The sequence below is a fragment of the Brachyhypopomus gauderio genome, chromosome 1 (assembly GCF_052324685.1).
Source record: "Brachyhypopomus gauderio isolate BG-103 chromosome 1, BGAUD_0.2, whole genome shotgun sequence".
Taxonomy (NCBI): Eukaryota; Metazoa; Chordata; class Actinopteri; order Gymnotiformes; family Hypopomidae; genus Brachyhypopomus; species Brachyhypopomus gauderio.
The window spans coordinates 5,911,445-5,929,820 of NC_135211.1; the positions used below are offsets into that span (position 1 = coordinate 5,911,445).

At 42.4% G+C, this 18,376-nt stretch overlaps 1 protein-coding gene across 1 annotated transcript; it reads left to right on the plus strand.

Moving 5' to 3' along the window:
• Positions 1-3,067: 3,067 nt before the first annotated feature.
• Positions 3,068-7,316, plus strand: LOC143525497 (B-cell receptor CD22-like). Its single transcript, XM_077019565.1, has 6 exons — positions 3,068-3,407; positions 3,506-3,718; positions 4,560-4,829; positions 5,567-5,648; positions 6,179-6,224; positions 6,478-7,316. Exons 1-6 carry the CDS (start codon positions 3,071-3,073, stop codon positions 6,565-6,567), a joined length of 1,038 nt encoding a protein of 345 aa, XP_076875680.1. The 5' UTR covers positions 3,068-3,070; the 3' UTR covers positions 6,568-7,316.
• Positions 7,317-18,376: the final 11,060 nt, after the last annotated feature.

Sequence of the window (18,376 nt, forward strand, 5' to 3'; positions counted from 1 at the left end):
TATGAATCGATTTTTTGGCACACCTCTAGTGTTTACGTTGTCCACGTGCATCGTCGGCGTCTGTGGAACTGCGTGGTTGTGGTTTATGTCTTGTGATAATTCGTCTCACCTGTGGCTCGTCTCGTAATCACGTGGGGCTAGTGTGGTTTGTCTATTTAATGTGCGCTCGCGCAGTGTCCTGTGCTCGTCGTTGTCTAATGTTTACACGTATCTGTATCTATTCAGTGTTTTACGTGCGCTATACGCGCTATATTCGTGTTTAAAGTAAAGTTACATCTGTTGCAAAGAGGATTCTGTGTCTTGTCCTTAACGCCGCACCCATCGTCACAGAACGACAAGCCTACAAGAGACACCAAGACCATGCCAGGCTACACCACCCAGCTGAAGAAGGGACAGCGCTCCAGCAAGCGGTATCCTCCTTCTCAGTGCTCCGCGCCCACCGCTGACTACAGCGAGGAGGAGGAGCGCTCATACACGGAGGAAGAGGAAGACAGTCTGCCTCCCTCGGAGAGGTCCAGCGGGACTGTTACAGGGAGGTGGAGTCCGGAGAGGAGTCCACCCTCCGATCGATCCGGCGAGAGCGGAATGGACTACTCCCGGGGTGGCAGCCCTGAACAGTCCATGGAGTGGAGCCGGGGGAAAGAGGAGGAGCTGTAGAACGATGAGGACCTCCCCTGCGACCTGCTCAGGGCGTCTGCCAGCCACGCTGCCCCTGACACGTACGCCAGCCGCGCTGCCCCTGACACGTCCGCCAGTCGCGCTGCACCAGGCACGTCCCCCAGCCGTGCTGCTCCCAGCGGAGACTTCGCAGCAAAGGCTGGAGGAGGACCGTCCACAGCAGCGCCTGCAGCTCCCGATCTCTCTCCCCTCATCGCTCTCCTCCTGGCGCGTAGCTTGGCGCCTGTTACATGTTTGTCTGTCCCAGTGTTTGTGAGTCTTCCCGTATGTGTGCCAAACCCCTTTTTCCCTTTTGTTCCTCTATGTGTGAATGTACCTGTGTGTGTATTCGTGTCTGTTCCATTGTGTTTGTCTAACGTCTTTTCCCCTGTTTTCCCAGGAAGGGTGTTCTAGGCAGTTCGTGGCGGACGCTTCACCGAGGGCAGTCACCTCCCAGACGCAGGACTGAGCGCGTCGGATCCGCCCATCGTCGTGGGTTCGGGGCACTCGGTCCTGTTGGCACCCCGGGACGGGTAGTGCCCTTGGAGGGGGCGTCTGTGACGTTGAGGACCCCGGCCCCTCCCTTTTGGGCGTGTGTTTACATTGTCCGCGTGCATCGTCTGCGTCTGTGGAACTGCATGGTTGTGGTTTATGTCTTGTGATAATTCGTCTCACCTGTGGCTTGTCTCGTAATCACGTGGGGCTAGTGTGGTTTGTCTATTTAATGTGCACTCGCGCAGTGTCCTGTGCTCGTCATTGTCTAATTTTTACACGTATCTGTATCTATTCAGTGTTTTACGTGCGCTATACGCGCTATATTCGTGTTTAAATTAAAGTTACGTCTGTTGCAAAGAGGATTCTGTGTCTCGTCCTTAATGCCGCACCCATCGTCACACGTGTCTATTCAATCTGTGTTGGAAGGTGAGGGGTTAAGTGGAAGCCTGTGAGCCTGTGTCTCCCCCTATCAGGACTGTGATGCCCGCTGTTCGTTTACAGAGGGCCTGGCAGTTATAATTCAGCGCAATACCAGTTTCAAATGACAATAAAATTGACCAATCATATCTTCCCTCTTAGTGGGCGGGCTTAACTGTATGATAATTTCTGCCCGCTGTGGCGACGCTAGCTGGAGTTAGCGTACCGCCGCTAGCTAGTTTCGATTCAGTCCTTTGACATCCTCATTTACATATTCCGCTTCCGAGAACCACGGAGTTGTGAAACCTTATTTTGTTTGGAAACTTATTTTGCTTAACAAATTATCTAGTACAGATGTTATTGTTTATTGCGTTTCTAAAGCTGTACTGTCATCTCGGTTTTTCTTCATTCTTTATTGCACTTTATTAGGAGAGGAAAAAAAGTTTTTCGGGGGGGGGGGGGGGGGGGGGGGGTTGCGAGACTAGGTTTAATGGTCACGGTTCGCTACTGTAGTTCTGATATACTGATATGCCATATTTACGTTTATGACCTGGGGTGAGTTTCCCGAAACGTACTTCTTAACCTCACACGTTTCATACGAGGTTACGAAGTTTTGGGAATGTTAGGATGGCAGGACGTTTCGGGAAACCCACCCTTGTTTTGTTTATTTGGATTCTCTCTTATGGATTTGCCCTTTTGTACTCTTGTACTGTCTCTGAGTGTATGACCTGGACTGTTACTGTTTCTGTTATTTGTATGATGCTTTGGTACCTCTGCCATCCTAACATTCCCATTAGGATATCTTGACTCTCATTGGAAAATTAAAGACTTTAGCTTTAGCTTGGCTGCACGCATTTGTGTGCAATTATGCAGCAACAGTCACACACAGGAGCTGAATAGACAGCAACAAAGACCAGCAACAAAACACAGAAAACAGGGTTTAAATACACAGGACTAACAAGGGGACTAAACTAGAAACATGTGACAAGGGGCTTGATTACAACTGACAGGTGTGAGGCAGGAGAACACAAGGGAAACCAAAACATGAGCACATGGAAAAACAAAACAAATACATGACTTATGGGGATAGATGTGACAATTATCTATTTTATGCTACATATTATTATGCCACACATGTTTTATTATTTTAATACACACAACAATTTTTTAATCATTATTCATAATTCAATAAATATATATAATATATTCCAGTTCAGTCTGGTTAGGTATGACATGAGAGTGTGTGGCATTTCTGCCTGAGATAATTCACCTGATTCACTGGTACTGTTATGTAGAGAATGGTGTGATTTGGTTTCAATAGTGCAGTGACACTGCCTACATTTACAATAGCGTTCATGTAAGTCTAAGAAACTGATAGGAACCAACATTTATATGAGAGGTTTAAAGGCCAGTACTTTTTTTCTGACTCTCTCTCTCTCTCTCTCTCTCTCTCTCTCTCTCTCTCTCTCTCTCTCTCTCTGTTCCAGGTGTTCTGGGTAACATGTGTTGGGGTGTGACTTACACTCTTGAACATGTCTGTGCTCTGAAAGGTTCATCTGTTAATCTCTCCTGCTCTTATAAATACCCTGGAGGACACACAGTGACAAAATCATTCTGGTTCATTAAAGAGCAGCAGGTTGGTGTTGAGTCTGTGGATGTGAGAGAGGAAGAGGAGTATCAGGGGAGGGTGAAGTACAGACAGAGCTCCCAGAATGACTGTAGTATGACCATCACTCACCTGAGAGAGAGTGACGCTCACACATACAGGTTCAGATTCCACACTGATGGTACTGGGGGTGAATACACTGGTGAACCTGGAGTATCTCTGTCTGTCACAGGTAATCACATAAGATTAGTTAACTAGAAAATATTCTATGTAACACCAAAGATAACACGGAAAAGTGCACCAAAATGTTCTTGCCAAAATTACTTGCAGATCTGATGGTTACAGTGTCAAAATCTTATTCATGGACCACACTGAACTGTAGCTCCACCTGCAGTCTGTTCTTCAACCCCACCTACATCTGGTACAGGAACGGACAGCCTGTATCTAACCAGAACACAGATAGACTGTATATACGCAGTGAGGATGCAGGCAGCTACTCCTGTGCAGTAAGAGGATATGAGGAGCTCCGCTCTCCTGCTGTCTGTAAGTCCCTCAATTTAAACTCTCATCACTCTGTCACCATCTCACTGGCACCTTATGATTACAGTAAAGAAATGTTGGTTTGTCTTTAGCTGTTGGTTCTGCTTATATGCTTAATAACTCACTGCCAAACACATTTCTCTGTTGATGTGGACATACATTTGTGGACTCTGGCTAGCTGGTTCAGTAAAACTACATCAGGGTGGTGTGGTTGTGTTCTCATCTCTTCCTCTTGTCCTCACTTTAAACTGCACTCACTCTGTCTCACTGGCAGCTTATACTAGAGTACAATGATCTCATTTTGAGTTACATGTTGGCTACCACATGAGAAAACTACAGCATCTTCTCATCTATGATGGTTTGTTGGTGTTTCAGAGATTTTGTTCCTTATGCCACATAGTGTTTCTATCAATCTTATATTCAGTTGTAAGTTATAATCTACCACTGTGCTACTCAAGACCACGAGAACCTCCTCTCTCCTCCTGTGTTTGAGTGGAGAACTTAAAACTAATACAAAAATCATAATGATTATGCATGTAATGTCAGTTCATCATGAATCAGAAACATCACTATAATTACAATTACTACTACCGGTGTGTGATTGGTCGTGTAAGACTTGTACCTGTGTTAAAATTGTAAAAGCGACCTTGGGTATCTTGAAAGGTGCTATATAAATTGAACATACATTAATTCATACTACTACTACTACTGCTAATAATAATAATATTAATAATAATAACAATAATTTCACAATTAGCAACAGTTTCTATAATTAACACTTATAATTTCTCTGTTTCACATTTAACAGCATTAACTTGTGAAGTTATATTAATCTCCCAACCAGATCCTCCTAGAAACACCAGAGCAGTGATGGTTCCCTCTGGAGAGAGAGTGGAGGGAGATTCAGTGACTCTGACCTGCAGCAGTGATGCAAACCCTCCTGTTCTCACCTACTCCTGGTTTAGGCAGAGAGCAGCTGCAGACACACTGCTGGGAACAGGCCAGAATTACAGCATCACCACCATCAGCTCCCAGCACAGTGGACTCTACTACTGCACCGCTCACAACCTGCTAGGACAGCACAACTCCACCACCGTCCTACTGGATGTGTTACGTATGTGCACTATCGTGTGATGTGTTCTTAAGTGATGTGTAGACACAGTTCATGTGATCCTGAATCCACAATGCCACTACACGTGCTTGTCTGCACCAAAATCCCACTGTAACTGATACATCAAAGTCGTCAATCAGCCAAAGATCCACCAATCACACTTTACAACCAGAGTCACCTGTCATTTTACTCCAACTGAAATCCCACAGGTATTTGATTTGGCTATCTGGTGAATCTGCTCTTTACTGCACTGATTCTCCTTTATTTTGCTGCTGGTGCCACAACTACCACATTGTCTGTGTGTTCCTGGACTTGTCATTAACTCTGGATCAGTTACATTCAGCTGCATCTAACCCTGTGCAACAAAACTAAACCATCAATACATATCTTCAATACATCAGTACATATCCCATTATCTGCTTGTCACCATGATACTAAATGGCTCTGCAACTCTTATTTGTTTTGATGAAATGGTCATACAAATATCACTTTTATTACAACTGCTCTCATGTCCATGTAGATCATTAGTGAATGTTATTGTTACCTAAATATTCACACAAATGTCAGAGGTGGGCCACTTTCAAACAAATATAAACAGGCAAAAGAAGAAAAAAAGATCGAGACAGCTGTCCTGCATTTGCTGTTCCAGTGTCAGTTTGATGATGTCCTATAACAAGACGTCTGTGACCCCACGTGTCCCCACGTCTGTGTAACATGCTGTCCTCTCCTCCCTGATGCAGGTAGTCCAGCTGGGACATACACAGCTTCTGGAGTCTCTGTGGGTTTGTTTCTGACTCTCACTGCTGTGTGTCTGTGGATGAGGTAAGAATCTGAAGACACATTTACATTACACACCCTGATAATGCTGCCTGTAGGCTGCTTATTGCCCCGTCCAGAGAGTCTTCACTCTCATCATTACAGTATGGCAGGTATGTCCAAAGTCTGGCAAATGTGGCCCGTGTTCATATTTCCACCAGTCCACAGCCTCTGTCATACGATCTTTAATATGCGTACAGCAGAAAATGGCAGTAGACCTGGCCACTAGTCAGAACTGCCCCCCATAATATCATACTTCATTTGCATTTAAAGTAATCCAGCCTCCTTTGCAAAACATTTGTACACCCCTGCCCTGCAGTATGGAGCCAGTTTCTGTTTCTCCAGACTGTAGAAACTCTACAGCAGTTACATTTCTACCAGAGATGTGTGTATGTGTGTGTGTGTGTGTGTGTGTGTGTGCATGTGTGTGCGCGTGCGTGTGTGTGTGTGTGTGTGTGTGTGTGTGTGTGTGTGTGTGTGTGTGTGTGTGTGTGTGTGTGTGTGTGTGTGTGTGTGTTATTATTGTGGTTCTCCAGCAGGAGGCGAGCTGTCAGCAGCAGGAGGGAGCAGACCAGCACAAACGTGAGTTTAAATGAGTCAGCAGAGGAGTCTTCAATCCAGTTCTACATCACTGCAGTTTTTCTTAATTGGTCTGATGTTACAGTGGACAGTGTAACCAGAATTAGAACTTTAAGTTACTTCTCTGTTACTTCCGAAAACAAACAAATATTATTTTCTCTCTCTCTCTCTCTCTCTCTCTCTCTCTCTCTTTCTCTCTCTCTCTCTCTCTCTCTCTCTCTCTCTCTCTCTCTCTCTCTCTTTCTCTCTCTTCCAGCAAGACTCTGCTATCTATGCCAACAGTCATTTTATATGCTCCCCCACACAGGAAGTGCCTGTCTACTCTACTGTCCAACTGGTGATATGATGGTATATACTGTGCTGTAAATGCTTAATTTTAAATACTCAGATGGGAGTAACTTTAGCACAAGACCTGTGTCTTGTGCATGGTCATTTCACAGGGGGAAAGAAATGTCAGGATAAATTAGAGATGTTTTTTTTTCTGTTACAGAGGAAATGGATACTCAGTTTACACATTGCCATCATGACGCATTCATTGATCTCAACTTCTAAACATTCTTGCTGCATGAAATGTTTCCAGTCTAGTCTTGAATAAAGCAGGAGACACTCCCTGTAGTTTAGGTAAAAGGTGCCAGAACCTTTACTGAAGAAGCTTGAGGTTATTTTGTATTTTTGTTTTTCTTTTTTTGTTGTTGTTTTTGTTGTCCATGTGTTTACAGTATATACAGCATGTGTTGGTGTAGTGTTCATCCAAAACCAAGGAAAAAATCTTCCCCTTGTAATTGCATTTAACTTTATGGTGTAAATTTACTGAATATGCAGAAATAACCTCAATATTTGTGAATATTCATGTATATGTGAGACCTCCAACAGACCTTCACAGCAGACTACAAACTGAACACACATGGTTGTAGTGTTTTCCATTTGTCACTTCAGTGTGTAGTCACATATATGAAAGGCTAATCATCTGATATTTTTGTATAGCGTTTGGATGCAAAAATATTGTTTTGGCAAGAGTTGCAAGAGTTTTGGTTGAAATGTTCCAAAAGTGTGTGATGTTTTGCCAGTTGTGTGTTTAGCATGCTGCTGTATGGAAGCCCATTCCTGCCACCTAAAATAAAAAAAAAACAGCACATATATATATTTTTCTCATTATTAAGTAAATTACTATCTCATTATTTGGAGATACTAAGTCATTATTTCGAGATACTAAGTCGTTATTTTGAGATATATCGAAATAATGACTTACTATTGTCACGGTGAGGCGGCCCCCTACCGGTCGCCTCCGTCTACAGCGGCTGTTGTTGTTGTTGTTTTGTTACGTCGTGTGTAGGGCTGCCACGATTAGTCGACTAGTCACGATTATGTCGACTATTAAAATAGTCGACGACTAATTTAATAGTCGATGCGTCGTGTTTTTTTTTTTTTTCTCCCCATACTGCTGCGGTCGCGTCTGCCTTTCTGTCCCTAACGCACATGCGCAGTAGTGGAAACCGAGGTAGACAGTGGACGATATCCCAGGACATTATACAGACTGGTATCATGGCTACCCGGCTACGGAACTCAAAATTGTGGGATCATTTTCCGTAACCGGGTTCCGAAACGCGTGTACGAGCACCTGAAGCATGTTGTGGCTTATTATGACAATGATGAAGAGGGACCGTCATCTCTGTAATCTAAATCGCTAGTTAGCTGCTAACGTTACCGTAAACAGAGCGCTAACTTTGTACTTACTTATCGTGGTAACTGTAAAAGATAACATTAGTGATGGCGATTTGTTTCATTAGCCTTAGCACGCATTCGTGTGTTTTCTGTAACGTCAGTGAGACCAAAACTTTATTTTTGTGAATAATTCCTTAGTTTCAGGTACCTACCTAATTTGATTTATATGTAGCTATGTTTGATGCCAGAGACAAATGAAAGAAAGAAAAACCTAAAAAAAAAAAATTCTTTATTATTGTATTTATTTTTGCGTTGTTTAAGCCAGTGCCTTATACTTATTTTAATAATTGTTGCAACAAGTTGCATATTTCATTAAAGGTTTAATGAACTATGATCTTAATTGTTTTTATTTTTAGCTGAAATCTAATGATGATTATATAATAGCAGTTGCATTCTAGTGTGATAAGCTGTATGTTTTATATTCAATTAACGCACGATCCGATTAGTCGACTAATCATAAAAATTAATCGGTGATTAGTTGACTATAAAAATAATCGTTTGTGGCAGCCCTAGTCGTGTGCGTCCCTCAGGTGGGCGGAGCCCGTGATCTGTCTCACCTGAGGGTCGTTTGTTTGCCTATATATGTCTTGTTTTTGTACCAGTTGACCGCTGGTCATCGTATCCTTAATTTGGAACTATTGCACAGGTTTTTGGTTTGCGCACTTTCAATTAAACCATCCTTTTTCCCTGAGACTTGGCGTGATCGCTTCCTTTTTAGTTGCTCAACCCACCCGTCACAGAATGACCAGCCGCTTTCGGAAGCCGCCGAGTCTCCTTTACTTTCTCCTTCGTTCGTGGTCATGTCTCGTGGTAAGTTTTTGTCTGCGTGGTGTTTTGTGAAGAGTTCCGCCGTGCTTTTGTGTTGTGTTTGTGGCACGGCGAGGACCAGGGCAGTCTTCCTGGGAAAACTCTTCGTGTCTGTTGTATGTTTGTTTTGAAGAGTTCCGCCGTGCGTTCGTGTTTGTGGCACGGCGAGGACCAGGGCATCTTCCCTGGAAGACTCTTCATGTTTCGTGAGAGGTAAAATGTGTGTACATGTTAACGGACGTGTGGATCAGTGTGTGTGCTCGTTGTGTTTCATGTTGAATGTTTTATGTGACACTGGTGCCGCTCCTCACCGTCACCTCGTTTTGTCGTTTTGTCTTGTGTTTCATGTGGGGAGTGACTGCGAACACGAGCTGGGCGTCAAATGTTGCGTGTAATCCCTCGCATGCTCCTCCCCTTAAATGTGTGTTTGGGGGGTACCGGCTGTGGAGGGCATCGCTCCCGAGAGAGGCCCTGATAGGGTAGGGTGCGTTTGTGTTTTGTGTTGGTGTGTGTGTGTGTGTGTGTGTTTTCTGTGCAGGTGCTTACCCCTGGCAGTGGCGTGGTGTTCCTGGACCTTGTGGGGGTCTCCACCTGGCAGGAGCCCCCTTATGTTGTGGAGTCATAAAGAGCCCCTCCCCAGGAGGCTGGGGTGACCCCTAGCAGAAGGCGTCAGCTCTGGGAGGAGGTAGGTCCAGGAGGTGAAGTAGCCACGCCTCGGGGAGGCACACACATACACTAAGGACAATAAAGGATATTTTTACATTTTTACATACATTTATCCTATGTTGCACTTTTGTGTTGCACATAAACACATATTCACACACTTATACATCAGTCATTTGTGCTGTATGTCTTGGGTACACTTTCTGCTCTTCTTTGCAGTGGTCATTTGAGCTGCTTGTTCTTTTTTTATACATATGTGTACGTGTGTGTGTGTGTGTGTGTGTGTATGTGTATATATATATATATATATATATATATATATATATATATATATATATAATTTATTTTTTTTTTTCCCACCCTTCTGTCTTTTTCCTTTTTGTTCTCTCTCTCCCCCTTTTCTTTTCCCCTCTTTTCTATACTCTAACCTCTCATGGTCCACCTAATCCCAATAATTATCACTTCACACTATATCATACAGAATTGTTATTATTTGATCCATTATTTGATATAAAAACAAAGTTGTCCTCCAAAGATGGGGGGGTGGAGGTGGGCCAATTAAAAAAAAAAAAAAAAAAAAAAAAGGGGCTCACCTGTGGGGCTCACCGGCTGAAGGTCGGTTAGGGCGTGAGGGCCCTGTGACCGACCAGGGCGTGGTTTTGTGTTGTTAATGGCCCAGTCGGTCCAGGGTCCCGCCCAGGGAGGTGAGCTAATTAGTGTTCTATGTTTTGTGTTTCAGCTCCCGGACTGCAGGAGGCGTGTCCCTGCCTGTCCCTGCCTTCCTGCCCCTTCATGTTTTGTGTGCAGCCGCTGTGTGCCACACACCCAGTGGAGGGGAGTGCGGCTTGGTGGGGGCGTCTGTCACGGTGAGGCAGCCCCCTACCGGTCGCCTCCGTCCACAGCGGCTGTTGTTGTTGTTGTTTTGTGACGTCGTGTGCGTCCCTCAGGTGGGCGGAGCCCGTGATCTACACTATCACAAACTGACAAAACGATTGATCTGAAAATCAAGGCTGATATTTATTAGACAAGGACATAACACACTGTTTCCAAAAATTTACTCCTTTCTTGATTCCATTGTTACATAGAGCCACTAGGGGGCACCATAGAACCACTGCACTCCTTAGTTTAGGCCTAAAGGGGACTCCATAAGTACTGTAGGTCACAGCATATTATTTAAATATATAAAAATATGACATCTTTAGAGAAATTGCTTTTATTACAATAGAAAATGAAACAATTAAAAGATTATGTATAATTGTGATTTCACCAGTTACTAATCAAGCGACGTTCCTCTGCACATCCAGCAGAGGGCGGACTTCCCTTAAGTAAGATCAGACATGCTGCTGGTTGTCCATGATTAGTGTTGAGCAGCTCTCTGTCTTCCTCTAGTCACTGATGACAGATGATGCAGGTGTTCTTACATGTTTAATCAGACAGTTACTGGAAAGTCAGCAAACATTAGATGAAGCACATTTTCTGAAATTCTGTTGGATATTTGCTTACTATATTAAACCTTTTTAATCTCACACACTTGCCTGTTGCTGGTGGTCAGACTATACTGATAGTGTAAGATAAGCTCTCTTCTCATTAATAGGTACAATGACTTCCTGTTTCATGACACTGGACCTAAATATACTGACATCTGCTGTGTGTAACTGAGCTAATATATGTGACTAAGGGCTCTGAACAATCATGAACACAAAATATATCATTTAAGGTAGCAAAATACCCAGAGTTCCATTATCAAACAGTCTAATCAAACTCCAATCTGACCTAAAGGATGTTGACAGACATGTATAAAGTATTAGAGACACATACTTGAGTAAAAGTACAAGTACTCTTTCAAAAAAGTTACTTGAGTAGAAGTTATAGTGTTCTTTTTTATACTTAAGTACAGAAGTATTCAGCATTTTTTGTACTGAAGTATTGCAAGTAGTTTATTCTAAAATTTATTACTCAAGTAATGAAAGTAAAAAGTCCAATTACACTGTAAAAATATTACCTCAAAAACTGCCTTAAAGTTCCAAGTTAAATCAAATTGAAATTAATACTTATTTTAACTTATTAATTTGAGTTCAGATTGGCTTTGAAATCCTCTCTCCAGGTTGATTTGACTTTACAGCATGCATTATTTCAACTTAGCAATGAACGTTTATAATACTGATCACTTATTAACATGAGGTTAGTTAACTTGTCCCAGTTATTGTGACGCGGGGACAGAGGCGGCCGAAGGCGAGGGTTGCAACGAATTATCTTTATTTTCCATCCTTTAAACCAACAAAGAGAGTCTGCAAAGCAGTAGCTTAGTGACTTCCAAAAAGGAATAGTCAGACAGCAGAGGCTGAGTGAGGTCCAGCGACGCGCTCCCAGCGAGGCAATGTGCAGCACTGGACCGAACGACCTGCGTGAATAAAAAGGGTGCACAACCTAATGGGGAACAGGTGCTAATACTCCGGTGAACGGGACGGTAGGAGTGGTTTGGTGCTCGGGGGCGTGTGTTGTGAAGCAGTGTGAGAGGATACATGCGCCTTCTGGCAGCGACCTGGCGTCCCCACCGTGACAGTTATTGCCTTCAACTTACATATTTCATGTCAAGAAATTCCTGACAATATTTTTCAAGTAGAAATAATGTAAAAACATTGTCACATTCCAAATTTTCTTTACACATTTCCACAAATGGCTTGCTTAGTGCAGAAACATCAGCAAAACTCTACATGCCATGAACTAGGAAACTAGATAACATTTTTGAAAAATTTGTTTCCTTTTTCAGTCCTTTTTTATGCAAGTGTGAGAATCTTTAGTTTTCCTTCAATACAGACCTAAACTTTTAAGTTACCTTAAAAGAGGCTTGGTCAGGTTTGATCTTCATCACCACTCGCTGCAGAAACTCAAAGGAATACTTCATAGCTTGTGGATACTCAAGATTCACACATTAGATGATGCCCATAAGTATGGCAAAGCTGTTTGGCATATCTTTGAAGTTGTGTAGTACAATATTTTCCTCAGCCACAACTGCCACGCTAAAGATCTCCTGAGGAAATGCCCCCTGTAGAACACCTTCATATCCTATCAGCAGACCAACTGGCATTCCCCTCAGCCACATCCAGTGTATCAGCATGAGCCTTCAATATCAGAAACAAAAGGACCGTCACCATATTATCCACAAGTGCAATATTTACACAATATATTGAAATTTCTACCATAATCCAGTTTTCATATTTGAAAAATTAACTTCTAATGCTAACCCAAGAACTGAGAATGAGAAGCACTGACCTAAGCAATGGATTGCCAATATAGAACCAATAATGTATCCATGATATACCAATGACTATTGTCTTACTAGTAATACTAGTAGTACCAGAGCGTCAAGTCCATCAAGAAAAAACTGGTAAAGCTCTATGGTGATGACTCTCTTGAACTCTACCTGAATCTGAGAAGACAGACATTTAATAATAGCTACATACAGCACTTCTGAAAACATTATCCGACATAGCACATGTGACTACCTGTCTCTCAGTGAAGAGGGCTGGCCATCTGTTGAAGACCTCTGCAATAAGTGGCTCATCACCTATGATCTCTTGTCTCCGGTGTGACAACGTATGAGTCATCAGTTCATCTAATAGCTGAAGATCAGGATTTTTCTTCTGCATTTCAAGCACCATCATCTTGCGTTTCTCCTCTGCATTTTCTGAATTTTGTCCTTCCAATGAATCTGGAAAATAATTACCTTCACCCTTTTTTTTATTTCTTTACACGTCTTCACAGCTTTTGGAATCATCATCACAGAACCATCCTTAGCATACCTACAATTTATCTTCTTTCAGCAGGAGTTCCACATCATGTGAGAACTGTGGAATCAAGAAAGGTTCAGGCTATTCCACTGAACTCCCACTACCTGGAGATGACCAGCTGCATGTGTCCAAGGTACAACAGGACTGGGTGACATCAGCAGTGAACAGTTCTTTTAATGTTGCCCGCTCCACTGGAAGATCTTTGATGTCAGTTATGTTGCACAACTGATTATTGAATTCTGGATCTTCAAACTGTAAAATAAACTGTCCCCTCAGTCCAAGGTCTGTTCTTAAAGCTGCACATAGCTCCAACATTTGCAGGGATATTTTCAATTGTGAGGCGTTGTATTTCACTTTCTGATATGATGACATATCAGATATCGAAGCAGCATTGTTAAACACTTTTAACTGAAAAGAAGGACACAATGCACACAATGTCACAAATACACTATCAAATCCAATTATACACATCTCTCCCCCAAATGCTCCTTTATCTCGTCACAGGACACCCATTTATTTAATGCTGGGAATGTGTACAATAATTGTAAGATTAAATAAAACACAGTAGCTTTAATTCAGCAAAAAATGTCCTGGGAGTGACGAGCATGAGACCCTGAACAATGTATGACAAGTTGTATGTAGTCATTAAGATCCTCTGGTGCTACTAAAAGACATTCAGCAGTGCTTTTCTTCACAAGATAACTTCTCAAATGCTCCACAAAGTATGCTGTAAAAGGTCTTATAATCAAATTTGACTATCCATCACAATACATATTTCCAAAATTCTTCTGAAGTCTGGTAGTCCACTTGTGCTTCCAACAGACAGGATCATTCCCTTTGAATACTTTTTACCTTTTAAGGTGATGCTAGGAGTCAGTTAAACAGAGCAAATGTTACCAAACCTATTTAGGATATCTTGTCTGATCCCGCTGTCCAAGATATCAATGCATACATTCTTCTTCTGGTTTGAAAATGCTTAGCATTTCAACATAGTATGCCAATATAAGATGATGCCTTGAGGCCAGAGTAAGCAGAATGTTTTTAAAATTGCATGCATCACGGACTACCTTTTTGAAAAAGGAATGTTTGGCTTCAAACCTGATGGTCCAAATGTCAGTAAGGGGTCCAAATTTCTATATAAGCTGAGGATAATGTTCTATGAAGTGACAACTTGTTTTCAGGGAAAACATTCAGAATCAACTGTCTGTGGTCTGATATTTTGGACTGCAGGTAGCAAAGGTTGGAGGTTGGTGTGAAAAAAAGGTGTTGACATCAACACCACCAAGTCTTTCAGCTCAAGCACCAATTCCCAGGTTTGATCACCTTCTGGAACCCGCTGCCCAATCAGGAGTGGCAGGAAACACACAAGTTTTCGTGTCCATTACCACCTGCAGTTTTGTTCTTTCTACAAGTTGATGGAAACTTTTGATTTGTTTTGTCAGAAAATTTAAAAGGAAAGCCTTGTATTTCACTGTTAAGTTCTTCCAATGTGAAGTAGTTTTGGGAATGAAATCTGTAAGGCACAGACTCAGTTCCACTGCTACAATGCCTTCCAGTACATCTTGGAGGAAATCAGGTGGAAAGCCCCTATACGCGTGAAACACGTATCGTTTTACACCATCAACACACTATAGTTCTTGCTGCTTCAATACATTTACAGCATCATTAAACAACTCTGGTGAGCTTAAAACAAAGTTCCCAGTTCTAACACCACAAGCCTGAATGTCTTCATGACTAGCCAAGCAAAACCTACAAAACTTTCCTACATTAAAAGACTGCTGAAATCCACCTAATGAGTGTGCAGCCAAATTATCTGCTACAACATACAACAGTGTCCCTTTCACGTTACATGCAAGTTTCTCTACACGCACCATCTGTTTCTAGACATTGAACATATTTAATCTCTGGCTCCAGAACCCTATCATACCCATAAATCTTGATATGTTCAGTCTTACAAAGCAAAGCTAGGTGGATTGATGACAAATTGCAGTAAATGTAGAAATTACCCTAGATTTAAAAGAGCACTCCACAAAAGGACAGTTCACTGTTTCTCTGTTTCTCAAATGTCGTTTCAAATGAAGAAAATGCTGCTTAATGTTGTTACACATGTGCAAATTCCACATGAGATTTAAGAACTGTTAGACAGTTTGGATAAATAAAACTGAAACCCCGTCTTCCACATACATGACTGTAATGATTTACTATATTTTTTTCAACATATGAAGAAAAACTACAAAACTGACAATTCCAATTCATCTACAGTTGCAGCAAAATGTGAATTCAAATACCTGTAAAACAGAAAATTCAACATCAGAACTTGATAACCTGATGTCAAATGAATTATAAAACAAAATGAAAGCGTAAACTGCAAACAGTAAAACTAATACAATGGAGTCATTGTCACAATCTTAACTGACCAAGCTACCAAACCAGTTAAATTTAATGAATTTTATGAGTCTTCTAGATAGCTTAAACCTAAAAATAAGGTAGTATTTTTAGGTAGTAAGGTAGTAAGGTAGTAATAAGGTAGTATTTTTAGGTGAGGGAGCTGTTGGCAACAGCAGCAATCTTGGCGGGAAACACGGCCTGGCTAGTTCTCAAGACAGTACTTAAGCTCCCTCATGTGCATTAGCTCAACAGCATTTACCTCAGGTAGTCTAAAATGTTCATAATGAAAGACAACTGACATTAGCCTTAGATTGTATGTTATTTTAAATAATGGGACATACCATATTGCATTTTTTATGTCAATTCAAGGTATATTTGACAAAACTCACAATGTTAAGTGAAGACTGCAGAACCTCATGAACATAATTAGGTTAGTTGGTTAGCTAAGACAGCTAACCTAGGTAGCACTTACAGATAGCTCAAGCTGGTGTGTGTTCTGTGCGTAATATTTGTAACTTACCTTGATGTGTTTCTTCAAGTTCAAATGTGAATTTTTGAAGTCCAATATTTCACACTCTTTAAGGAGGTAGAGTAGGCACTTCAACCTATAGGAATTATATTTCACTTTGGCAAACGAAAACATTGTCTCTAGGTAGGGCCAAGGGTGGTCTCCTTTCTCTCCCTCACCGCCACGATCAATCGATGTTGGAGGTGTGGAAGGTGCTGAAAGTGGTGAAGTAGGTGTTACCTTCCATCTCAAATCAGACTAAGGCTTACAAAGGTCAAGTGTTCAGTGAAGGTAGGCAGCAGAGTGAAGGCGGGACGCCACCGGAGAATGCACAGTTCTCTCATGAGACAGCCTGCTCGATCTACCCCTCTGGCAGTGATGATATGGGTTTGATTCCTAGCTAACATGTTTATAATTGTAACGAGTAACTATACAGCATGTAAAAAAATTATCGGAGTAAAAGTATTAAGTAAAAGTGGAAGTAGGAGAAAAAAAAATTCCAGTAAAGTACAGATACAGCATTTTAGTACTTAAGTACAGTAGTGTCATGTTGGGCTACGCCCCCCTCTCCTAGCTGTCACTCCGGTTTCCCTGCTCCTCGTGTCTGAGTTGTTCCTTGCCCGTGGATCCTGCCTTGCTTGTTTGTAACCATGGTTTCCCTCTGTCTGCCTCGCCCATGTCGTCATTGTCTCCACCTGTGTCTTGTTTTATAGTCCCTGTTCGGTGTTTCCCTGCTTCGTTTTGTTCTTGTGTCAGTATGCCTATTTATCTGTCGTGTTATGATTGCCCTCCCAATATGACCCATGCCGGCCCTTACGACCTCGACTATGGAATCCCCTTTAATAAATCTCGCTCTCCTCAGCGTTTGTGTCCGCCTCCTAGCCCTGTAGCGTGTCAAACGTTACACTAATGTGGCTCATGGTGTGGTTAATAAAACCCATGTCTATTTGTGATTGTGTCTGCCTCCTGCTGCAAACGAACCACTATCTTTACATATGTGTCCACCTCCTGCTGTGAACCAACCAGTAGCATTACACTGTCAGAGTCAATGGGAAAATCCAAACTTCAATACCATTTCAAATAGTCCAAGCTGTTCTGAAGCATCAGCTCAACGGGTGAAAACAGCAGTCATGGAACACAAACACACTGAATTATAGTCATGCCTGATTCAAAGAAGCTAGTTGTAGCTGCTTGTGTTGGCTGCTCACAAGTCAGGAAAGGGCTACAATGCCAAATCTAAATGTTTTCCGGTTCAGTGGCTACAGTGCAACACACAGTGTTCAGCACTGTGGATCATCCCAGAGGATGATGTCAGAAGCCAAAAGTGACACTTGTGCTTACCCTGAGGATAGTGAGAGAGGTGATGAAGAATCCAAGGATCACCACCAAGGCCGTACTGGTGAATCTGGGCTCTGCTGGTTCCAACATCTTCTGATTTATGGTCAGATGAAACAAAAATTGAACTGTTTGGCCACCTTGATGTATCCTTCATTTGGGATAAAAAAGGAGAAGCCTTCAACCCTAAAAACACCATCCCCACTGTCAAGCATCGAGGTGAGAACCTAATGATTTGGGGATGTTTTTCAGCCAGTGGACCAGGGAACCTAATCACAGTAAACTACACCATGAAATAAGCTCCATAAATCAAATTTCTCAACAGCATTAAGCAGTCTGCAAAGAAACTAGGGCACCTGTGGAGATTTCAGCATAATGACCCAAACACACAGCAAAAGTGGAGAAGAAATGGTAGGTGGACGAAAACATTAACATTTTGCAGTGACCCAACCAAAGTCCTGACTTGAAACCCATTGAGAATCTGTGGAGGGAGTTAAAGATCAGGGTGATGGCAAGAGACCCTCCAATCTGAAAGAATTGCAGCTCATTGCTAAAGATGAATGGGCAAAATACTATTGGAAATATGCAAAAAGCTGGTCAGCAATTATACAAGCATTTGATTGTTGACCAGTGTTTTGTGGATTTGGAGAAGGCATTGAACTGTGTCCCTCTGGGATTCCTCTGGGAGTATAGGGCACAGAGCCCGCTTCTACGGGCTATCCAGTCCCTGTACAAACGGAGCAGGAGCTTGGTTCTGATGGCCAGCAGTAAGTCAGACTGGTTCCTGGTGGGAGTTGGACTCTGCCAGGGCTGCCCTTTGTCACCGATTCTGTTCATAACTTTTATGGGCAGAATTTCTTGGCGTAGCCATGTGGTGGAGGGGGTTCAGTTTGGTGGCCTCAGGATTCCGCGTCTCCTTTTTGCACATGATGTGGTCCTGT

Bases quoted from the DNA above. Each gene is read 5' to 3' on its own strand.
- LOC143525497 (XM_077019565.1), top strand. From the start codon at position 3,071: ATGTGTTGGGGTGTGACTTACACTCTTGAACATGTCTGTGCTCTGAAA. The intron at 3,719-4,559 runs GTAAGTCCCTCA...TCTCCCAACCAG, and splicing joins GCTCCGCTCTCCTGCTGTCT to ATCCTCCTAGAAACACCAGA. The intron at 6,225-6,477 runs GTGAGTTTAAAT...TCTCTCTTCCAG, and splicing joins GGGAGCAGACCAGCACAAAC to CAAGACTCTGCTATCTATGC.